Source organism: Vicugna pacos, chromosome 15, assembly GCF_048564905.1.
Source record: "Vicugna pacos chromosome 15, VicPac4, whole genome shotgun sequence".
Lineage (NCBI taxonomy): Eukaryota > Metazoa > Chordata > Mammalia > Artiodactyla > Camelidae > Vicugna > Vicugna pacos.
In genome coordinates this window covers 31,206,067-31,221,173 of record NC_133001.1, presented here as the reverse complement: position 1 = coordinate 31,221,173, position 15,107 = coordinate 31,206,067, and the positions used below count along the sequence as shown (strand labels likewise).

General features: G+C 43.1%; 1 protein-coding gene across 11 annotated transcripts in view; it reads left to right on the top strand.

The window, feature by feature from the left end:
* MTA3 (metastasis associated 1 family member 3) overlaps nt 1-15,107 on the top strand; it is a 168,115-nt gene that overhangs the window by 29,620 nt on the left and 123,388 nt on the right. For 4 of the 11 annotated variants that reach the window (XR_001459810.3, XM_006211455.4, XM_006211454.4 and 1 more), the window contains exon 2: nt 9,518-9,585. Coding sequence is in view for 6 of the 11 variants with exons in the window: in XM_006211455.4 (XP_006211517.2) it covers nt 9,518-9,585 (68 nt within the window). In the remaining 5 variants the exon portion in view is untranslated. Of the gene's footprint in view, nt 1-6,207; nt 6,413-7,730; nt 7,867-8,400; nt 8,586-9,517; nt 9,586-15,107 lie in introns of those variants that run through there. The other 7 variants (XM_072937816.1, XM_072937815.1, XR_012059083.1 and 4 more) reach the window with 5 other exon arrangements.

Sequence of the window (15,107 nt, the reverse complement as noted above, 5' to 3'; positions counted from 1 at the left end):
AAAGGGCAGCGGCTACAAATATGTGGCTAAAGATAAAAGTAGCTGATGAAAGGAGCAAATTCTAGTCTCCATTCCTCAGTCTGGCAGGGTTCATGAGCCCCCCCCTTCTCTGCTCTTGGAGTCACCTACACCCTAGAACATCTAGGGCCAGAACCCTACCAGTTCCTTTTGAGCTGCCCAGGATTTGGACAGTCACAGACCACCCAAAAAAAAGATGGCAGGGGAGTTGGCCTCTGAAGACCACCATCTTGCCAAACCCAGTGATGGATTGGTTGCTCTGGTTTGTCACAGTTGGGCTCCTCCCTTTTTCACTTGGCTTCTGAGACCTGTACTCCTCAGGCTTTTTTCCTAGCTTCCTCATTACTCCTCAGTCCCCCTTGGTGGCTCTCCTCTTCTGGTCACTACTTGACTAGTTCTCAATCTTGGCTGCCCCTTAAAATCACCTGAGGATTTTTTTCTCCTTGATGGAAAATCCCTACCTGCTCCGAACTAATTAAATTAGGATCTCTAGGGGTGGGGCCTAGCAGTTTCCTTGATGTAGCCAGGGTGCAGAACCGACCCCTGCCTTTAATGCTGGCTTGCCCCGGGGCTCAGGCTTCCATGCTGTTTTCCATCTATACCCTCTCCCACGTGACCTGACCAGTCCCCAGCTTCATGGGCTGTCTACGTAGTGGTGACTCCCAGATTTGCATTCTCAGTCTGGGCCTCTCTGCTAAGCTCCAGAGCTCGGTTGTCTATTTAACACCTCCAAACAGGTATCTACAAACACCTGGAAGTACTAATGTCCATTGATTTTGTCCTCTCATCTCCTACATCCAATCCTTCAGCCAGGGCTATTGGCTTTCTTAAAAATCTCTCTCCATTGACCGCGTTGGCTATCATTCTATTCCAAGCCTTTGTTACTCTCTCTTGAAGTATGTTAGCCTCTTAATAAGTCTCTGTGTTTCCATACCACACAGTCCATCCCCTGTACAGCAGCCTAAGTGATTTTTTTTTAACTTTCAGTAGGCTTTCTTTCCAGTTATGATATTACACAGAGCATCACTTACAACCAAGAAACTTTAAGATGGAAAAATGCAGCAAGTGGCTTACACTCATAGAATTCACTGGTCTTACCGTGTGCCTCGTGACCAGGATGTAGTTCATCTGAAAGAAAGCTGAATGGCCTATGAAAAAGTTACAGTATTGGGGATGAAGAAGAACTACAGACTACACGATTGGATGTTGTTCAATATGATCTCAGAACTACAGTTTGAGTCGGAAGGAGTCTCTTTCACTGTTACATCAAGTGAAACACAGGAGGAGTTTTGGTTTTTCATCACGATAAACTTTGGATTGATATCTTTTGAATTCCTAGTGCCCAGAGGAGGTTTCATGCCTGCAGAGAAGTCATGCTTTTTTAAAATTAGAAGTCCAGACTGGCCCCTTCCTCTTTTGTGTTCCTCATATTCCAGGTGATCTTTTAAAAACATAAATCAGATCCCTGTCACTTTTATGTTTAATAGCTTTCAAAGGCTTCCCATTACACTTTGAATAAAATTCAAACAATTTACCATGGCTACCAGGCCCTACAGTATCCAACTCTACTCACCTCCCTGACCTCATCTCCCACTCACACTGGCTTTCCTAGGTCTGGATCAGGTCAGGCTGAGTCTTGATTTGGGGAATTTGCACTTGCTGTTCCCTTGCCTAGAATGTTGCTTCCCACATGTCCCAGTGGTTCACTCCATCCTATCATGAGGCCTCTTTTCAGTTCTTACCACATCTAAGAGGACTTCTCTGACCACCATCATCACTTTTTGTTTCCTTATCCTGACTTAATTTCTCTAGAACATTTACCGCTGTGTACTGGCATGTCTACTCATCGATTTACTTGCTCATTCTCTGCCTTCTCCCCTAGAATACCAGCTCTAGGGGGACAGCTGATTTGCCTATCTTATTCATGGGTGTAACCTCAATGCTTTTAACAGTGCTCATGACCTATTTGTTGAATGAAAGGGCATTTTTGTAGGCAAGTCTTATCTTCTTAGTATCCCCCGCGCCATACAAGGGTCGATTTGAAAAACCAGAGTGCTTCCTGACAACGAAACCCAATTAAGGGGTTAATTGGTGCATTATCTTATTGGAAATCAGCTCTTGTTCATCGGAACGTGTGATATCTCACAGGTGAGTTGGGGAAGAAAAAATTTGGGATGTTTCCTTTGGCCCTTAGCTAAGGGACATAGCATCTGGGTGCTTTTTTTCTCTTAGCACTAAGCCAACCATGTCAGCTGGAAGGAGAGACAAACTGAGACGAGATTAAATTGAGCTCTGTCTGAAAGCTTTGAGCAGGACTTAATGGAGTGGTGTTGGGCCCCCTCTGTGTATCTCTCATTTATTCTTTTATTCCACTTCCATGTTCCTTAGTCTCTGCATACAGTGCTCAGTGTTTTCTGGCTGAATCTATGTTTACTTAAAATTGAGTGGTGGTTACCATCTGTATTAGTCCCTAGGGCTGCCGTAACAAATTACCACAATTTAGGTGGCTTCAAATAATAGAAATTTGTTCTGAACAGTTATAAGGGCCAGAAGCCAGAAATAAAGGTGCTGGCAAAGTTGGTTCCTTCCGGGGGCTATGAGGGAGAATCCATTCCATGCCTCTCCCCCAGTATCTGGTAGTTGCTGGCAATCTTTGGCATTGCCTTGGCTTATAGCTCATAACACCAATCTTTGCCTCAGCCTTCACATGCCTTCTCCTCTTCACTCTGTGCCCTCTCTTCTTCTGTCTCATATAAGGACACTTGTCGTTGGCTATAGGGCCCACTCTAATCCAGGATGATCTCATCTCCAGATCCTTAACTAATTTCACCTGCAATTACTCTTTTTCTAAATAAGGTCACATTCACAGGTTACAGATGGATATATATTTTGGGGGACCACCTTTCCACCCATTATGCCACCTTAGAGGCAAGAGGGTGAGGTAGGGAATAGTCAGAGTTGCTTTTTCAGGTGGTGTCCCTTCCCTTCTCCTGTTCTTTTCATTCCCCACCCCAGCTGCTTTTTACGTGCTGGGAGCACAACCTTCTCTCTCTAGCTGAGAATTTTGCCTGTGACATCTCACAGTCCTGGGCATTGCCCCTTGTCTTCACCATCTGTCTTGGTCAGTGACTTGTGAGGCTCTCTGCCCATGACCTGCCTGTTTGCACATTTGGACCTGGACTCTGATCTCCTGAACCTGGACCGGCTAAACCTGTTTTCTCCCAAGCAGGAGGACTCAGGAAACCTGCTTCTTCCCCTGGGGCCAGGGTTTGGCTTACTCCTCAGACAGGACAGACTGGGATCTGCCCTAATGGTGACACAGAAGAGGGTATTTCTAGCCCAGATCTCTCAAACTCCAGGCCTGTACAACCACCTCTTTCCTAAAGAGGAAACATACACTTGCATGTTTCCAAAGGCACCTTGAACACAACCTGTCTAAAACTGACCTTGTCAACCACCCCTCTTCCCCCAACTTGCCTCTACTCTTATATTTTCTACTCACTGAATCACACCCAATTGCTCATAACTTTCTTTTATTTGGGGGGTGGGGGTGGGGGATGAAGTAATTATGTCCATTTATTTATTCATTATTTTTTAGTATAAGTGCTGCCAAAGCAAGCACTATTTGTTATTTCTTAATGGAGGTGCTGGGGGTTGAGCCCAGGACATTATGCATGCTAAGCATGCACTTTACCACTGAGTTATACACCACCCCACTCCAAGTGCTACCTTTTTACTCCATGCCTCCCCAAAGGCACCAGATCCTGTGGCTCCAACCCCCTAAGTCTCTCCCAAACCCGCCTACAGCTCTCATATTCCATTGCCTCTACTCTAGGTCATCATCCCTTTTCACCAACCTGCCAACTGATCTCACGGCCTGGACTCTCTACCTTCTCCAGTCTACTCTTTGCTGCGGCCTTAGTCATCCTACAAACACTCCCTGTTGTGTCCCTTCAACACTTCCCATTGCCTTTTGGGATTTTTTCTTTTTAGGATTTTTTTCCTGACCCCATATCCTATCCTGTCCAGCCTTCTCCCATTCAAAACCACAGGACTCCAGCATTTCGTAGGATAAAATAAGGAAGTACTTAGTCAGTTAGGGTAACCTTCCAGAAGCTCATCTCTGTCCACATTGTGACTTCCAGTCCCTTTTCTACTACCTGGAGGCGATGCTGTCACTAGAGAAGGAACCTCCTTGTGAATACAATCAAATGGCTGAGCCTGCTCCCCTTTGAGGGCATGAGAGAATCATGGAATCCCAGAAAATACACTTCCAAAAATCAAGACGTTCTGGGTTTGGTCCTGGGTTTCATGCTTTTAGGACAGGATCAATGGAAGGAGAATTTCCATGGCTGAAGAAGCTAGGAAACTCTGCCCCCGGTTTCCTTTCCCTTTAGGGGCTCCATTGCCTTGATTCTTGCTGTCACTTGCCAACCTTTCTCCTGGGATACAGTCCTCAACTTTTAAAACCCAGGACCACCTTGGAATAGCTGAGACAAACTGGCCTTTTCCCAAAAGAATTTTACTAACAACATAAGTTAAAGAAAGGTGGGGGGTGGGGGGGGAGAGAAAAACAAATCAAAGAAAACACAAAGGACAAGATACAGTAATTTATCCAAAGACTGATGTCTGGTTTCAGATTAATTACATTTTAGACCCCCAGGCTTCTTTCTTGAGCTCAATATCGCAAAGCTCCCAGACTCTGGCCAGTTGTATCTTATTTTTCTGCATGTATAAAAACTCCATCCTGATGTTGAGACAAAAACCAACTCTGTCTTATCTATAGCTTTCTTGCAACATCCACTTTTTTTTTTTTCAGCTGAACTGTGGGATGCTGGGGACTGCACAGGGAACATTCTGGACCTTTTGGCAATCCTTTATCATGGTTCTTTAATCATAGCAGCTATGTCAGGAAATTTGACCCATGGGAAGGTGGGATTTGCCCTTGGGATTTCTGGCATGATCTGAGAGACACCTCTTTCTTAATAATGAGGATGGCCAGAATAGAGAGAAGGGACCTAATAAGTATGAAGCTTAACATGTGCCCAACACTTTTGTATATTTCAGTTTTTAGCATAAGCCTTTGCCATTGGAATCAATCACTAGTTATAATTTACAGAATTTGAAGATCAGAGGGGTTAAGCAACTTGCTCAAGGTCTTAAAGCTGAACAACCAAACTAGGAGAGCAGTTTGGTTTGGTTGATGATGTTTGTGATCTGAACCATGCAGCCTGAGGAGGTAGAGTGCCTTTGCTTTCTTTGAAGGTACAGACCTTCCCATCCTTCTTTGTTTACTTGTTGTTGTTTTCTTTCAATGTACAAACATTTGCTGAACTCCTTTATGTGCAGCACACCTCTTTAATATTAGGAGGTGAAAAGTTTTATAGATGAAGTCCCTGCATTCAGCTCTGCACCTGGTTCTCTATGTTGAATCCATCATTCACGGGGCACTTATTCTTTCAGATATTGAGCACCTATTAAGTAGAAGACATTGGCCCAGGAGCTGGAGATAAAAAAGTTTAAATACATGGAATCTAGAGGAAGGAAAGAACATAGGTTCCTCATTACCTTCTGCTACTCACTCCCCACACCCCTCACCCAGATCTCTGAGGCCTTTCATGAGGGGGGTGTGGGGGGGGCTTCTGGATAAGGCTGTTCCTAAGGGGAGGAGGTAGGTATGAATGGAGGGAGTTTTCTTGGCACTGTTTGCCCATTTATTGTGGTTAGTACCAGGTAAGGTGCACAAAACTGGGGAAATGAGTCAGACAAGGAACTAATGGAAATATGGAAATATTTTTGAAAGGTAGAAATTACTCATTTATTTAAAAATAATGGGGAAACCCCTTAATAGAGCTTGTGATTATCATTCCTTTGCAGTTTATGGTTTCCAGGTGTCCTTTTCATTTGGAGAAAGGCTTCCTGGTTTAGAGAATTCTAGGTCATAGGAAAGGGCTGAATTATCCGAATACTGCTGCCAGTTTATGGTTTGACTTCAGTTAAATTATTCAACCTATTTATGTGTCAGCTCAGAAACCGAGAGAGTCATGTCAGATACATCACACAATACATTTTCTGTGGGATCTCCAGTAGAAGGATTATGATAAGTAACAGCTATGTAGTGTGCATAACAGAACACTTTTGCTTTTTGTCTCTAGGTCAAAAGAACTGATGCAGGATCACAATTCGACTTATGGCATAAAAACCTTTGGGAATCTGAAACTTCCTGGAGTTAAAACAAAAAAAACAACAAGCACCTGTTATTTGCATAGTGCTCTATTCTGAATGATTTACAAAGCATTTTAAGATATCACAACTGATCCTTACCCCACCTGTGAAGTGGAATTAGTGTCCCCATTTTATACTTGAAGAAACTTAGGCAACACAGTCAATCAAGGTAATTCAGGCAAAGGTGATTTATTTTTTATTTTATTTTTTACTTTCCCTCAGCTATCTAGAATAATTTTTTTTTTCACCTCAATAATTTGTGGTAATGAACCATCACAAATGCTATCACCAGACAAACAAAACACAGTCTTCTTTTCCGGGGATACACCCCATCCCTGCACAGACCTCAAAACCAGAGTTAACAATGCACATCTGTAAATCACCAGAACTCCAAACAACCCACAACAGTTAGGGATCATCTTCATGTTTATTATACAACATTGTCTGGGAGTAGTTTGGAATGGATTGGCTTCTCTAAAGAAATTTGTTTGTGTTCATTTGGGGAAGAGCCAGCTCAGATCCAAGTCTATTTGGTTCTTTGTTTGTGTTAGGGTATGGACGCTGAGAAAACAGGGGTTGTCCAGAGAATTCGCACGGGAAAATAACTTTAATAGCTTTAGGCACATAACCAGTTAACAGTCCATCAATAGAAAGCTGATTGGCATTCTCTCTTCCTTTGGGGGGTTGTGGTGATGCTAAACTGTCTGGCCCGGTTCCTCTTCAAGCAAAGGAAGACCCCCCCCTCCTCTAATGGTCTCTTCTCCCAACTAGGCAGCACTGCCTATAGGGCCTGTCTAGAGGCAGGCCCTCTAGGTGTGGGGGAATGGGGTTCTGTTCAGCCTAGTTTTGGGGTAATCGCGGATGGATCTGCCAATGCAGTTACTGCAGACTTAGATGGGGGCCCGTTTTTACCGGCCTGGTCCACAGCTAGGTTTCTGCCTGGGGAAGCTGAGAGCACCTGGGGTCGTCCTGGTCCTTCGGCCTGCGGGCTCCAGGCCTGCAGTATTAACATCACCACGAGAAAAGCGCCGTGCTGCGAGCACTTATTTGCATCCAAGTGTTTGCACTGAGACAGGGGCTCACGTGTTCGACGTCACACAGACTGGGGCTCTCCAGGGACAGAAGCTGGGAGGAAGCCCTGTCTCGGGGTGGGCAGGTGCCAGGGTACGCAGGCTGGGGCGGTAGGGGTTCCGGAGAGGCTGAGCCCTTGCCGCCACCCTGATTCTCTTATAGCCCCTGGTCCGTATTTGCGGGTGCAGGCCTCAGTTTGGGCCAGGACCCCTGCCCAAGACCCTCCACTTCCAGCAATATTCCCCGAACCGTCCCCCTCCCCAATTCCCTGCTGGCCCCATAGCGTTCCAGCCTCCCCGGGCCCAGCCACTCAGCCTCGCTAGCCCAGCGCTGGGGGAGGGCACCTGCCCCCACCCCTCGTCGTCCCCTCCCCTTCACTTCCCCCTCCCCTTGTTCCCTCCCTCCCCTCCCCCCCCGTGGCGAGGCGGCAGCGGCGGCGGCGGCGGCGGAGGCTGAGGCGGCGGCGGCGGCGGCGGCAGCGGCGGGCGGGGCTCGGCTCGGGCTCCGCGGGCGGGCGGGCGGACATGGCGGCCAACATGTACCGGGTCGGAGGTAGGAAGGCTCGGCCCGACCCGGCCCGTCTGGGAGCGGGCTTCGGGAGTGGGGGGTCGGGGCGAGTTCACCCTAACCGCTGGGAGCCACGGGCGCCCGGGCTGAGGGCGCAGGGGGCGGGGGGCCCCGCGGGGGGGGCTGGGGCTGCCCACCCCCACTATCCCCCTCCCCCACTGTGGCCCGCGAGGTACCGGGACCCACCCACACCTCCCTCGCACCCCGCCCAGGGTTTTAGGGCCAGGCCTGCACTTGGGGGTATGAATTATTAGACGCCCCCCCACCATGAAACCCCCGTTTGGGTAGGGGCCGTCGAGCCCCCTAAGAGGGTGGTCTTTTCTCGCGTTGCTTCTAGGCAGTAGGTAGTTGGAGAGGGTGGGAGCAACATCCCCCTCCTCTACTCCTCCCCTCCATTGGGAGTGGGGGTGGGGGCGGGGGCGATGGGGGCCCAGCCGGGGGCCCAGCTGGTTAGGCCTGTTTGTGGGGACAGGGCCCTGCACCTTTCCTTCGTCACTCCCCCTTCCGTTTCTTCTCTAGCCACCCCTCCTCTCCCCCAAGAACGGAGCTTAGTGGGGCCAGGGCACCTCAGCCACGGGTAGGGAGTTGAGCTCTGCCTGGACGTTTGCTCTGCTGTCTGCCTCCTTCCCAGCCTTCTGCAGAAGAGAGAAATAAGGTCAAACAAACTTTCTCCCTACTCACGACGCCCTCCTCCCTCTTTCCTGGTAAAATAATAATTCAGATAAGTGGCGTGTTTGTGTGTGAGACTGGCTCATCTCTGCTCATTAGCCGAGCCCTTTGATGGATGGTGGTGGGAATGGCCTGACTAAATGAGGCCACTTTGCAGAAGAGAGACGGAGAGAGCCACTGAGATAGACAATAACAATGCAGCCCAGCCTCTCAAATAAACACACAGTGGGACGTTTCCAGTGAGCCTGTTAGATGAGAGGAAAAGCCACACTTGAAAATTTTTATCTTTTTTGTTGAAAGCCTGCAGCAGTTTATAATAAAACCCTAAATGGGTCTGGATTAAATATAGTGAAGAAGTGTTTAAAAGATTACTGTCACCTCCAGAGAGCTCTGCCTCTCAGGAAGTGACCCCTCTCTTTTTTTTTCACACCCTCACCTTCGTAGGTGTGAAAAAGTTTGTGTGTGTCAGCTCTACTCACCTGATTTTTTTTTTTTTTTGAAGTTTGTGATTGAAGTATACTTTAGGCTGCTAAGCCTTTCAAGATGCTCTGAATTTGTCTTAGGTCAATAGTTTTATGTGAGAAGCATACTCCAGGGCAAATTGGATTGGAGTGAAAAGATGTGGAAGCAGTTACAGTATAAAAGACAAGTTTAGTCAGCCCTGACGACTCAATGATAAGAGGTGTCTTTTTGTTTATTATTAAAGAAATGACATGTGTGGGACAGAGTCTAGGAGAACTTGAATAAAACATTAATTGAAATGAAAAATGCCAGGAAAATAAGGGTCTGTGAATAGTATGCACATGAAGGAATTTATTAAGTTAGTGTTACTACGTTTGCTTTTACCAGGGAATGAATTGCGGGCGTGCTTCATTTTGAATATGAATGACCTAATATAAAAAGTCACAGATTGACAAATGTGAACTTTCTTTGAAAAGATTAAGCTCTTTACTTCCTTTAATTGCAGATTATGTCTACTTTGAGAATTCCTCCAGCAATCCATACCTCATCAGAAGGATAGAAGAACTCAACAAGGTATACACTGAGTATTGATTGTAATATTAAAAGTATTGATTGTAATAATAAAAAAAGATATTTTCCATTGAAGGGTAATTGGGTAAAGGGTATAAGAGGTGATTTTACTTTCAATCCTAGCCTCCTTGAAAGTAGAAATTTCAGATTAGAGAGTTATGCAGGATTCTGAATATTCTTTTGCTTTTTAGAATTTGACCTCTGGTATTAAAATGCTAATACTGAATATGTAACATCTGCAGATATCTTCAAATTGCTTGGAGCTTCTCAGAGAAGGTCACTGCTGTAACTCAGTCCTTTTTTATATTTGAAGTCGTAATTTGTGTTTCTCCCTTTTTAGTGAATTTTTTCCTCTTTCAGCTTTAGAGGAGGAAGTTAGGAAGTATATTGAAGAGAATTTGTAAAATTCTGGGCTAGGCTAACTAATAAGAATACAGTTTTGGTATAACATAAAGTGGCTTTTTGTACCTTAGGCCCAAGTAAATAAAACTTTTACATTAAGATTTGTTCCTGATCACAGGTGTCCAGGACATCAGAAACATTATGACTACTGGCAGTAACAGCTTTTACCGTGGAGGCATTCAGTCATAAATGACATGGGCCATAGATTTCTGATGGTTGAGGATTATTTGTGTAGCTGGTGAGAATTCATATTGTTAAAATGTTTGGGGCTGTCTAGCTAATAATTTTCCCTCAAAATGCCATCTGGAGACTGGTCCAGTTCTGAGTACAAGAAGGCCAGGTCTGGCCAAGGTATCCCTGGCTTATGAGCCTTAATATCTTGGTTTATTTTTGGAGATACCCTGGGGATCTTGCATTTTAAAAACTTGTAGTATTTAAGATCACCGCCAAATGAAGAGGGTGGCCTCAGTATAAAATCATCTGTAGGGGGATCTGTTGAGGTGTCATTCTCATGTGCTTTTCTTTTCTGTTATTGATGTAAGGTACAATTTAGGCAACGCCAAGCTATTCACTGTATCAGTTTATTTAGAAAGTTCATTAGAATACAAAGAGAAATATTGGCCTATGAGACCTGTATTCTTTGCTCGCTGCTTTGTTCATTTGGCCCTAAGTGCAGCGAACTCTTGGCTGTTTCTCACACGCACCCACCTTAAGACTGTCTAGTTGTTTCCAATCCCCCATACCTTGCTTTTCTTTCTTACCATTTATCACCTTCAAATATACTTAATGTGTTTACAGGCACATCTCAGAGATATTGTGGGTTTGGTTCAGACCACTGCAATAAAAAGTATGTCGCAGTAAAGCAAATCACATGAATTTTTTAGTTTCCTAGTGCGTATAAAAGTTATGTTTTTAACTTTCATAGTGTAGTCTGTTAAGTGTGCAGTAGCATTGTGTCTAAGAAAAGATGTGCATGCCTAATTAAAAAATAGTTTATTGCTTAAAAAAAATGCTAGCCATCATCTGTGCCTTCAGAAAGTCATAACATAACATTAAAGATCACCGATCACAGGTCACCATAACAAATATAATAATAATGAGAAAGTTTGAAATATTGTGAGGTTTACCAAAATGTGTCAGATACAAAGTGAGCAAATGCTATTGGAAAAATGGCACTGATAGACTTTCTCGACCCAGGGTTGCCATAAACCTTCAATTTGTGAAAAACACAGTGTCTGCGAAGTGCAGTGAAGCACAGTGCAGTAAAACAAGGTGTGCCTGTATTTTCCTTGCCTGTTTTCCCAAACTAGAACAAAAGTTCTAAGTGTATAGTGATCTTTTCTGTCCACAAATGCATCCCAAGTGCCTTGGAATAGTGACTGGCACATAGTTAACACATTCAGTAATGTTTGTTGTATTAATGAATTTCTCAGATGTCTGATGTTAATACTTGTACATGGCTTTACTGTTTACAAAGTACTTTGACTAATTCATTTTACAGATATTTCTGGGGATCTGGTACCTGTCAGGCACTTTGAGATATGCACTTTTAGGAACTGAAGGGTGAACAAAAATAGGTCTAGTGGTGGAGACTGACATCAGTCAAATAATCCCACAATTAGCAGGAAGACAGGGAGGGTATAGTTCAAGTGGTAGAGTCTGTGCTTAGCATGCACGAGGTCCTGGGTTCAGTTCCCAGTACCCCCTCTAAAAATAAATAAATAAATAGATAAATAAAACAAACTACCACCAGCCTCACAATAAACTTAAAATGGCAAATGCATCTTGGACTGTTGTCGTGAAGCCTACTGTAGTTAAATGACTGGGTTGCACATCTAGCTAGAACCTGGATCATTTCATACACCTTTATCATTATATTACCATTTACTTCAAAAGTCCCTTCCATCCTCCACATGCTCACCTTCTCCCTGCCTCTCTGCTTTCAGCCAAGAGTCATTAATATACTAATTGTCTTCAAGGGGCTGGGGAGGACTGAACTATGAGAGAGGGGACTCTACTTTTAGAGAATAGCAGTTTGAATGCATGAAGTATTGGTAAAAAGGAACTGAGATTGGCTAATTAAGTACTAAATATTTACATAGGACCTTTATTTCTGAAGGGATGTGAAAAAGATATCTTATTTTAAATAATCCATTAAACAAATACTTACTGAGCACTGACAACATAGCACGAACTATGCTAGGCTCAGAGATACAACAGTGACCAGTGTGGATGTGATCTCTGCCCACACGGGGTCTGTGTTCTCATAAGGGAGACACGTGGAAAAGTATGTTAACAGGCATGAATAGTGATAACTGGTGTTAGCATCTACAAAGGAGCTAAGCAAGAGCCTTGACTTGGAGAATAAGAGGTCACTTCCTTTGAAAAAGCCTTGAGGAGCTTTAAGGACATTGAAGTTGAGGCCTAAAGGATGAGAAAGAGGTCGCCATGGGAGAGGGGCCACAGGAGTTCCAGAAAGGCCCTTGAGAGGGTCGGAGGTCAAGTTGGCTAAGTGGGAAAAGGTAACATAATTGAGAAATCCAAATAATGAATTTAGGAACACGTGGTATATTCTAATTGATCAAACAGGAGAAGAAGGGACATTAACCTACTGTATTAACTTTTTTCTAAATACAAGTTTCTTTTTTTTTTAATGAAATTCCTTGGATATGCTGTCAGTCACCGTTTTTATAGAAAATTCATGGGCCCTTTTTTTTTTTTTTTTTAAAAACCCTATTTGAAATGTTACTTGGTCATTTGGAAAGCAGGATTACAGTATTTTTTTTTTTTAAAGTAAGGAAATAAATTTTTGTCTCATTCTGGCAACTTTTAAGTGCAAAACTAAATATTGGTTGATGAACACAGTTTAACATTGTTTATCGTTTATATTGTCTTTTTCTCTCCCCTATTTTTCACTCAGATCTTTTGGAGGAAGTTTATAAAGTTAAAACAGTAAACAGCTTCTTGGTAAATTTTATTTAGTCGCTATCTAGATAGGGTGTTGCTCTTCTAAAGACTGAGTCCACACATTGAAAGAGAGCTTTGTGCATATAATAATGAAGGTACAGTCTCAGAAAGTTCTGAAAGTTCTGCTTGTAGATAAATTTAATGTCATTTGCTATTGTTTTTGGTATGTATATTGTATAATTTGTATGTATCTTCATATTCTGTGTATGTTATCAGCCATCCAGTTTGCACTGAGTTCATTTTAATGTTTAGGGGAGTTTTTGGTGGGGGAGGGTAGCCACTAACTTCTTTGAGCCTCTATTCCAATCCCCCACTCTCAGTCTATATTTGCACATAATTTTAGGAGATCCTTTAAAAGCCCTTTTAAGTTAAAACCTCTCCTAACATTTAGGATCCATTGGAAATAAGGACAGAAATTGGGAAAAGAAAGTTCCTTTCCATTTGTTCTTTTTTTTTTGAAAGTATCTACCTTTTCTTTTATTCTTTGACTTGTTTCAGAAAGGATTTATGATGCCTTAAGATGCATGCAAGATAGCAAAATAAGTAAATTAAACCAAATAAGAAAAATGACACAAAGTCCATTTGTTCTTTAGCTCAACTTTCTGAAATGGAAAGGTGTTTGGCTTTTTTTTTTAATTTTTAAAATAATGTACTTTCTAAGTCTGGGATAGAAACGGATGGTAGTATGAAGTTCACTAAAAGCCCCTTATTGCCGGAGGATGTTTTATTAAATGTGTTTGACAGAGTAGAGATTTAAGAGGCTGCGGCCTAAATGGAGATAAGAACCGAGGAGAGAAGTTGCTGTTGATCATAGGTTCTTCTTTATACTGGTCCCTGCTTTTCCTACCTGTAGGTTTTGCTCATGTCTTCTTTTTTCTTAGACTGTTATGTCCTCCAGGCTTCGCCTCGTGGGCTTTGCTCCTTTTCTAGCTAGCTAGGGATCATCTGCCCACTTTCTCTCTCTTTGAAGCTTTTTTGCCCTCCCCAACGTGAGTGAGAAGTAGAATCTGGAGGCGAAAGGAAGGAGTAAATGAAAATAGTGCTGAGAATTTGTCAGGAATGTTTTACTTTTGTGCCTCTGTTGTGGGGAACTGGTGAAGGTTTCTGGGTGAGGGGCACGATGACAACCTGGCTCTGGAAGGCTGGAGAGGAGATGACAGGTGAGCACACATCCTTGCTGCAGTGGAGGGAGGCTCTGTGAGGGCAGCCACCATGCATCCGTGGTGATTAGCTTGTGGTGGGGCTCACAGGAAGAGTGCACAAGAAATTTGGTGAGTTGAAAGAATAACCAGGCTTCATATATACAAAATATTTAACCTAGGTTTTCAGAGCTTGCTTCTTAAACTATTTGTGGTGAAGGATTTTTAAGAATTTTCACTACCTCAGACCGCTTTTGTAAAATTTTTAAAAAAGTAGTAGAACAATGAAATTTAAAGTAGTCTTATAAAAATAGAAGCCCTTCTTTTTTCATTACTAGGTTCAATATAGATATAAAATTAACTCTCAAATGCTATAATACACTTACTCTTAATGTCTGTGCTCTTTTCACTACACAGTAACTGTTGTGGACTGGGCCTTGGACCACAATTTCAGTAGCTCACCTTTAGAGGAATGCTCAAGGGTGTGTGTGTATGTGTGTATTGTAGAGAAGAGGGATACTGTAGTTGTAAGCTACCTAATAGCCAAGTGTGTACATGGTTCAGAAGAGAATATGTATTTTAAACTATGCCATCCACCCCCCAAGCAGGTTTAAATAAGCATTTAATTAGCTTTATAGAGTACCCCTACTGAAGGAACTCACCAGTGAGACAGAAAAAAAATACTTATGTCTTAAAATTCTTGCTTTGTTTTGGGTTTTTAACATGCTTTTGTCTCAAGAAGATGAAACTGATAAAGCACTTAAAATTGAAATAATTGATAGATTTTATTTACATGGAAATATTGGCCTGTTCATTTGGCAGATTGCTGGATCATTACTTCTGGAGGATGTGTTTGATCACAATATTGTGAAATATAGAAGCACTTTGGTTAGGATTTAATAAGATTTCAATTATAAGGGGCAGTATTTCTCCGAGATTATTTCTCACTCTAAAATACTGCCGCTGAACTTCATAAAATTAAGAAATTTACTGCAGCACATATATTTTCTTATTTCT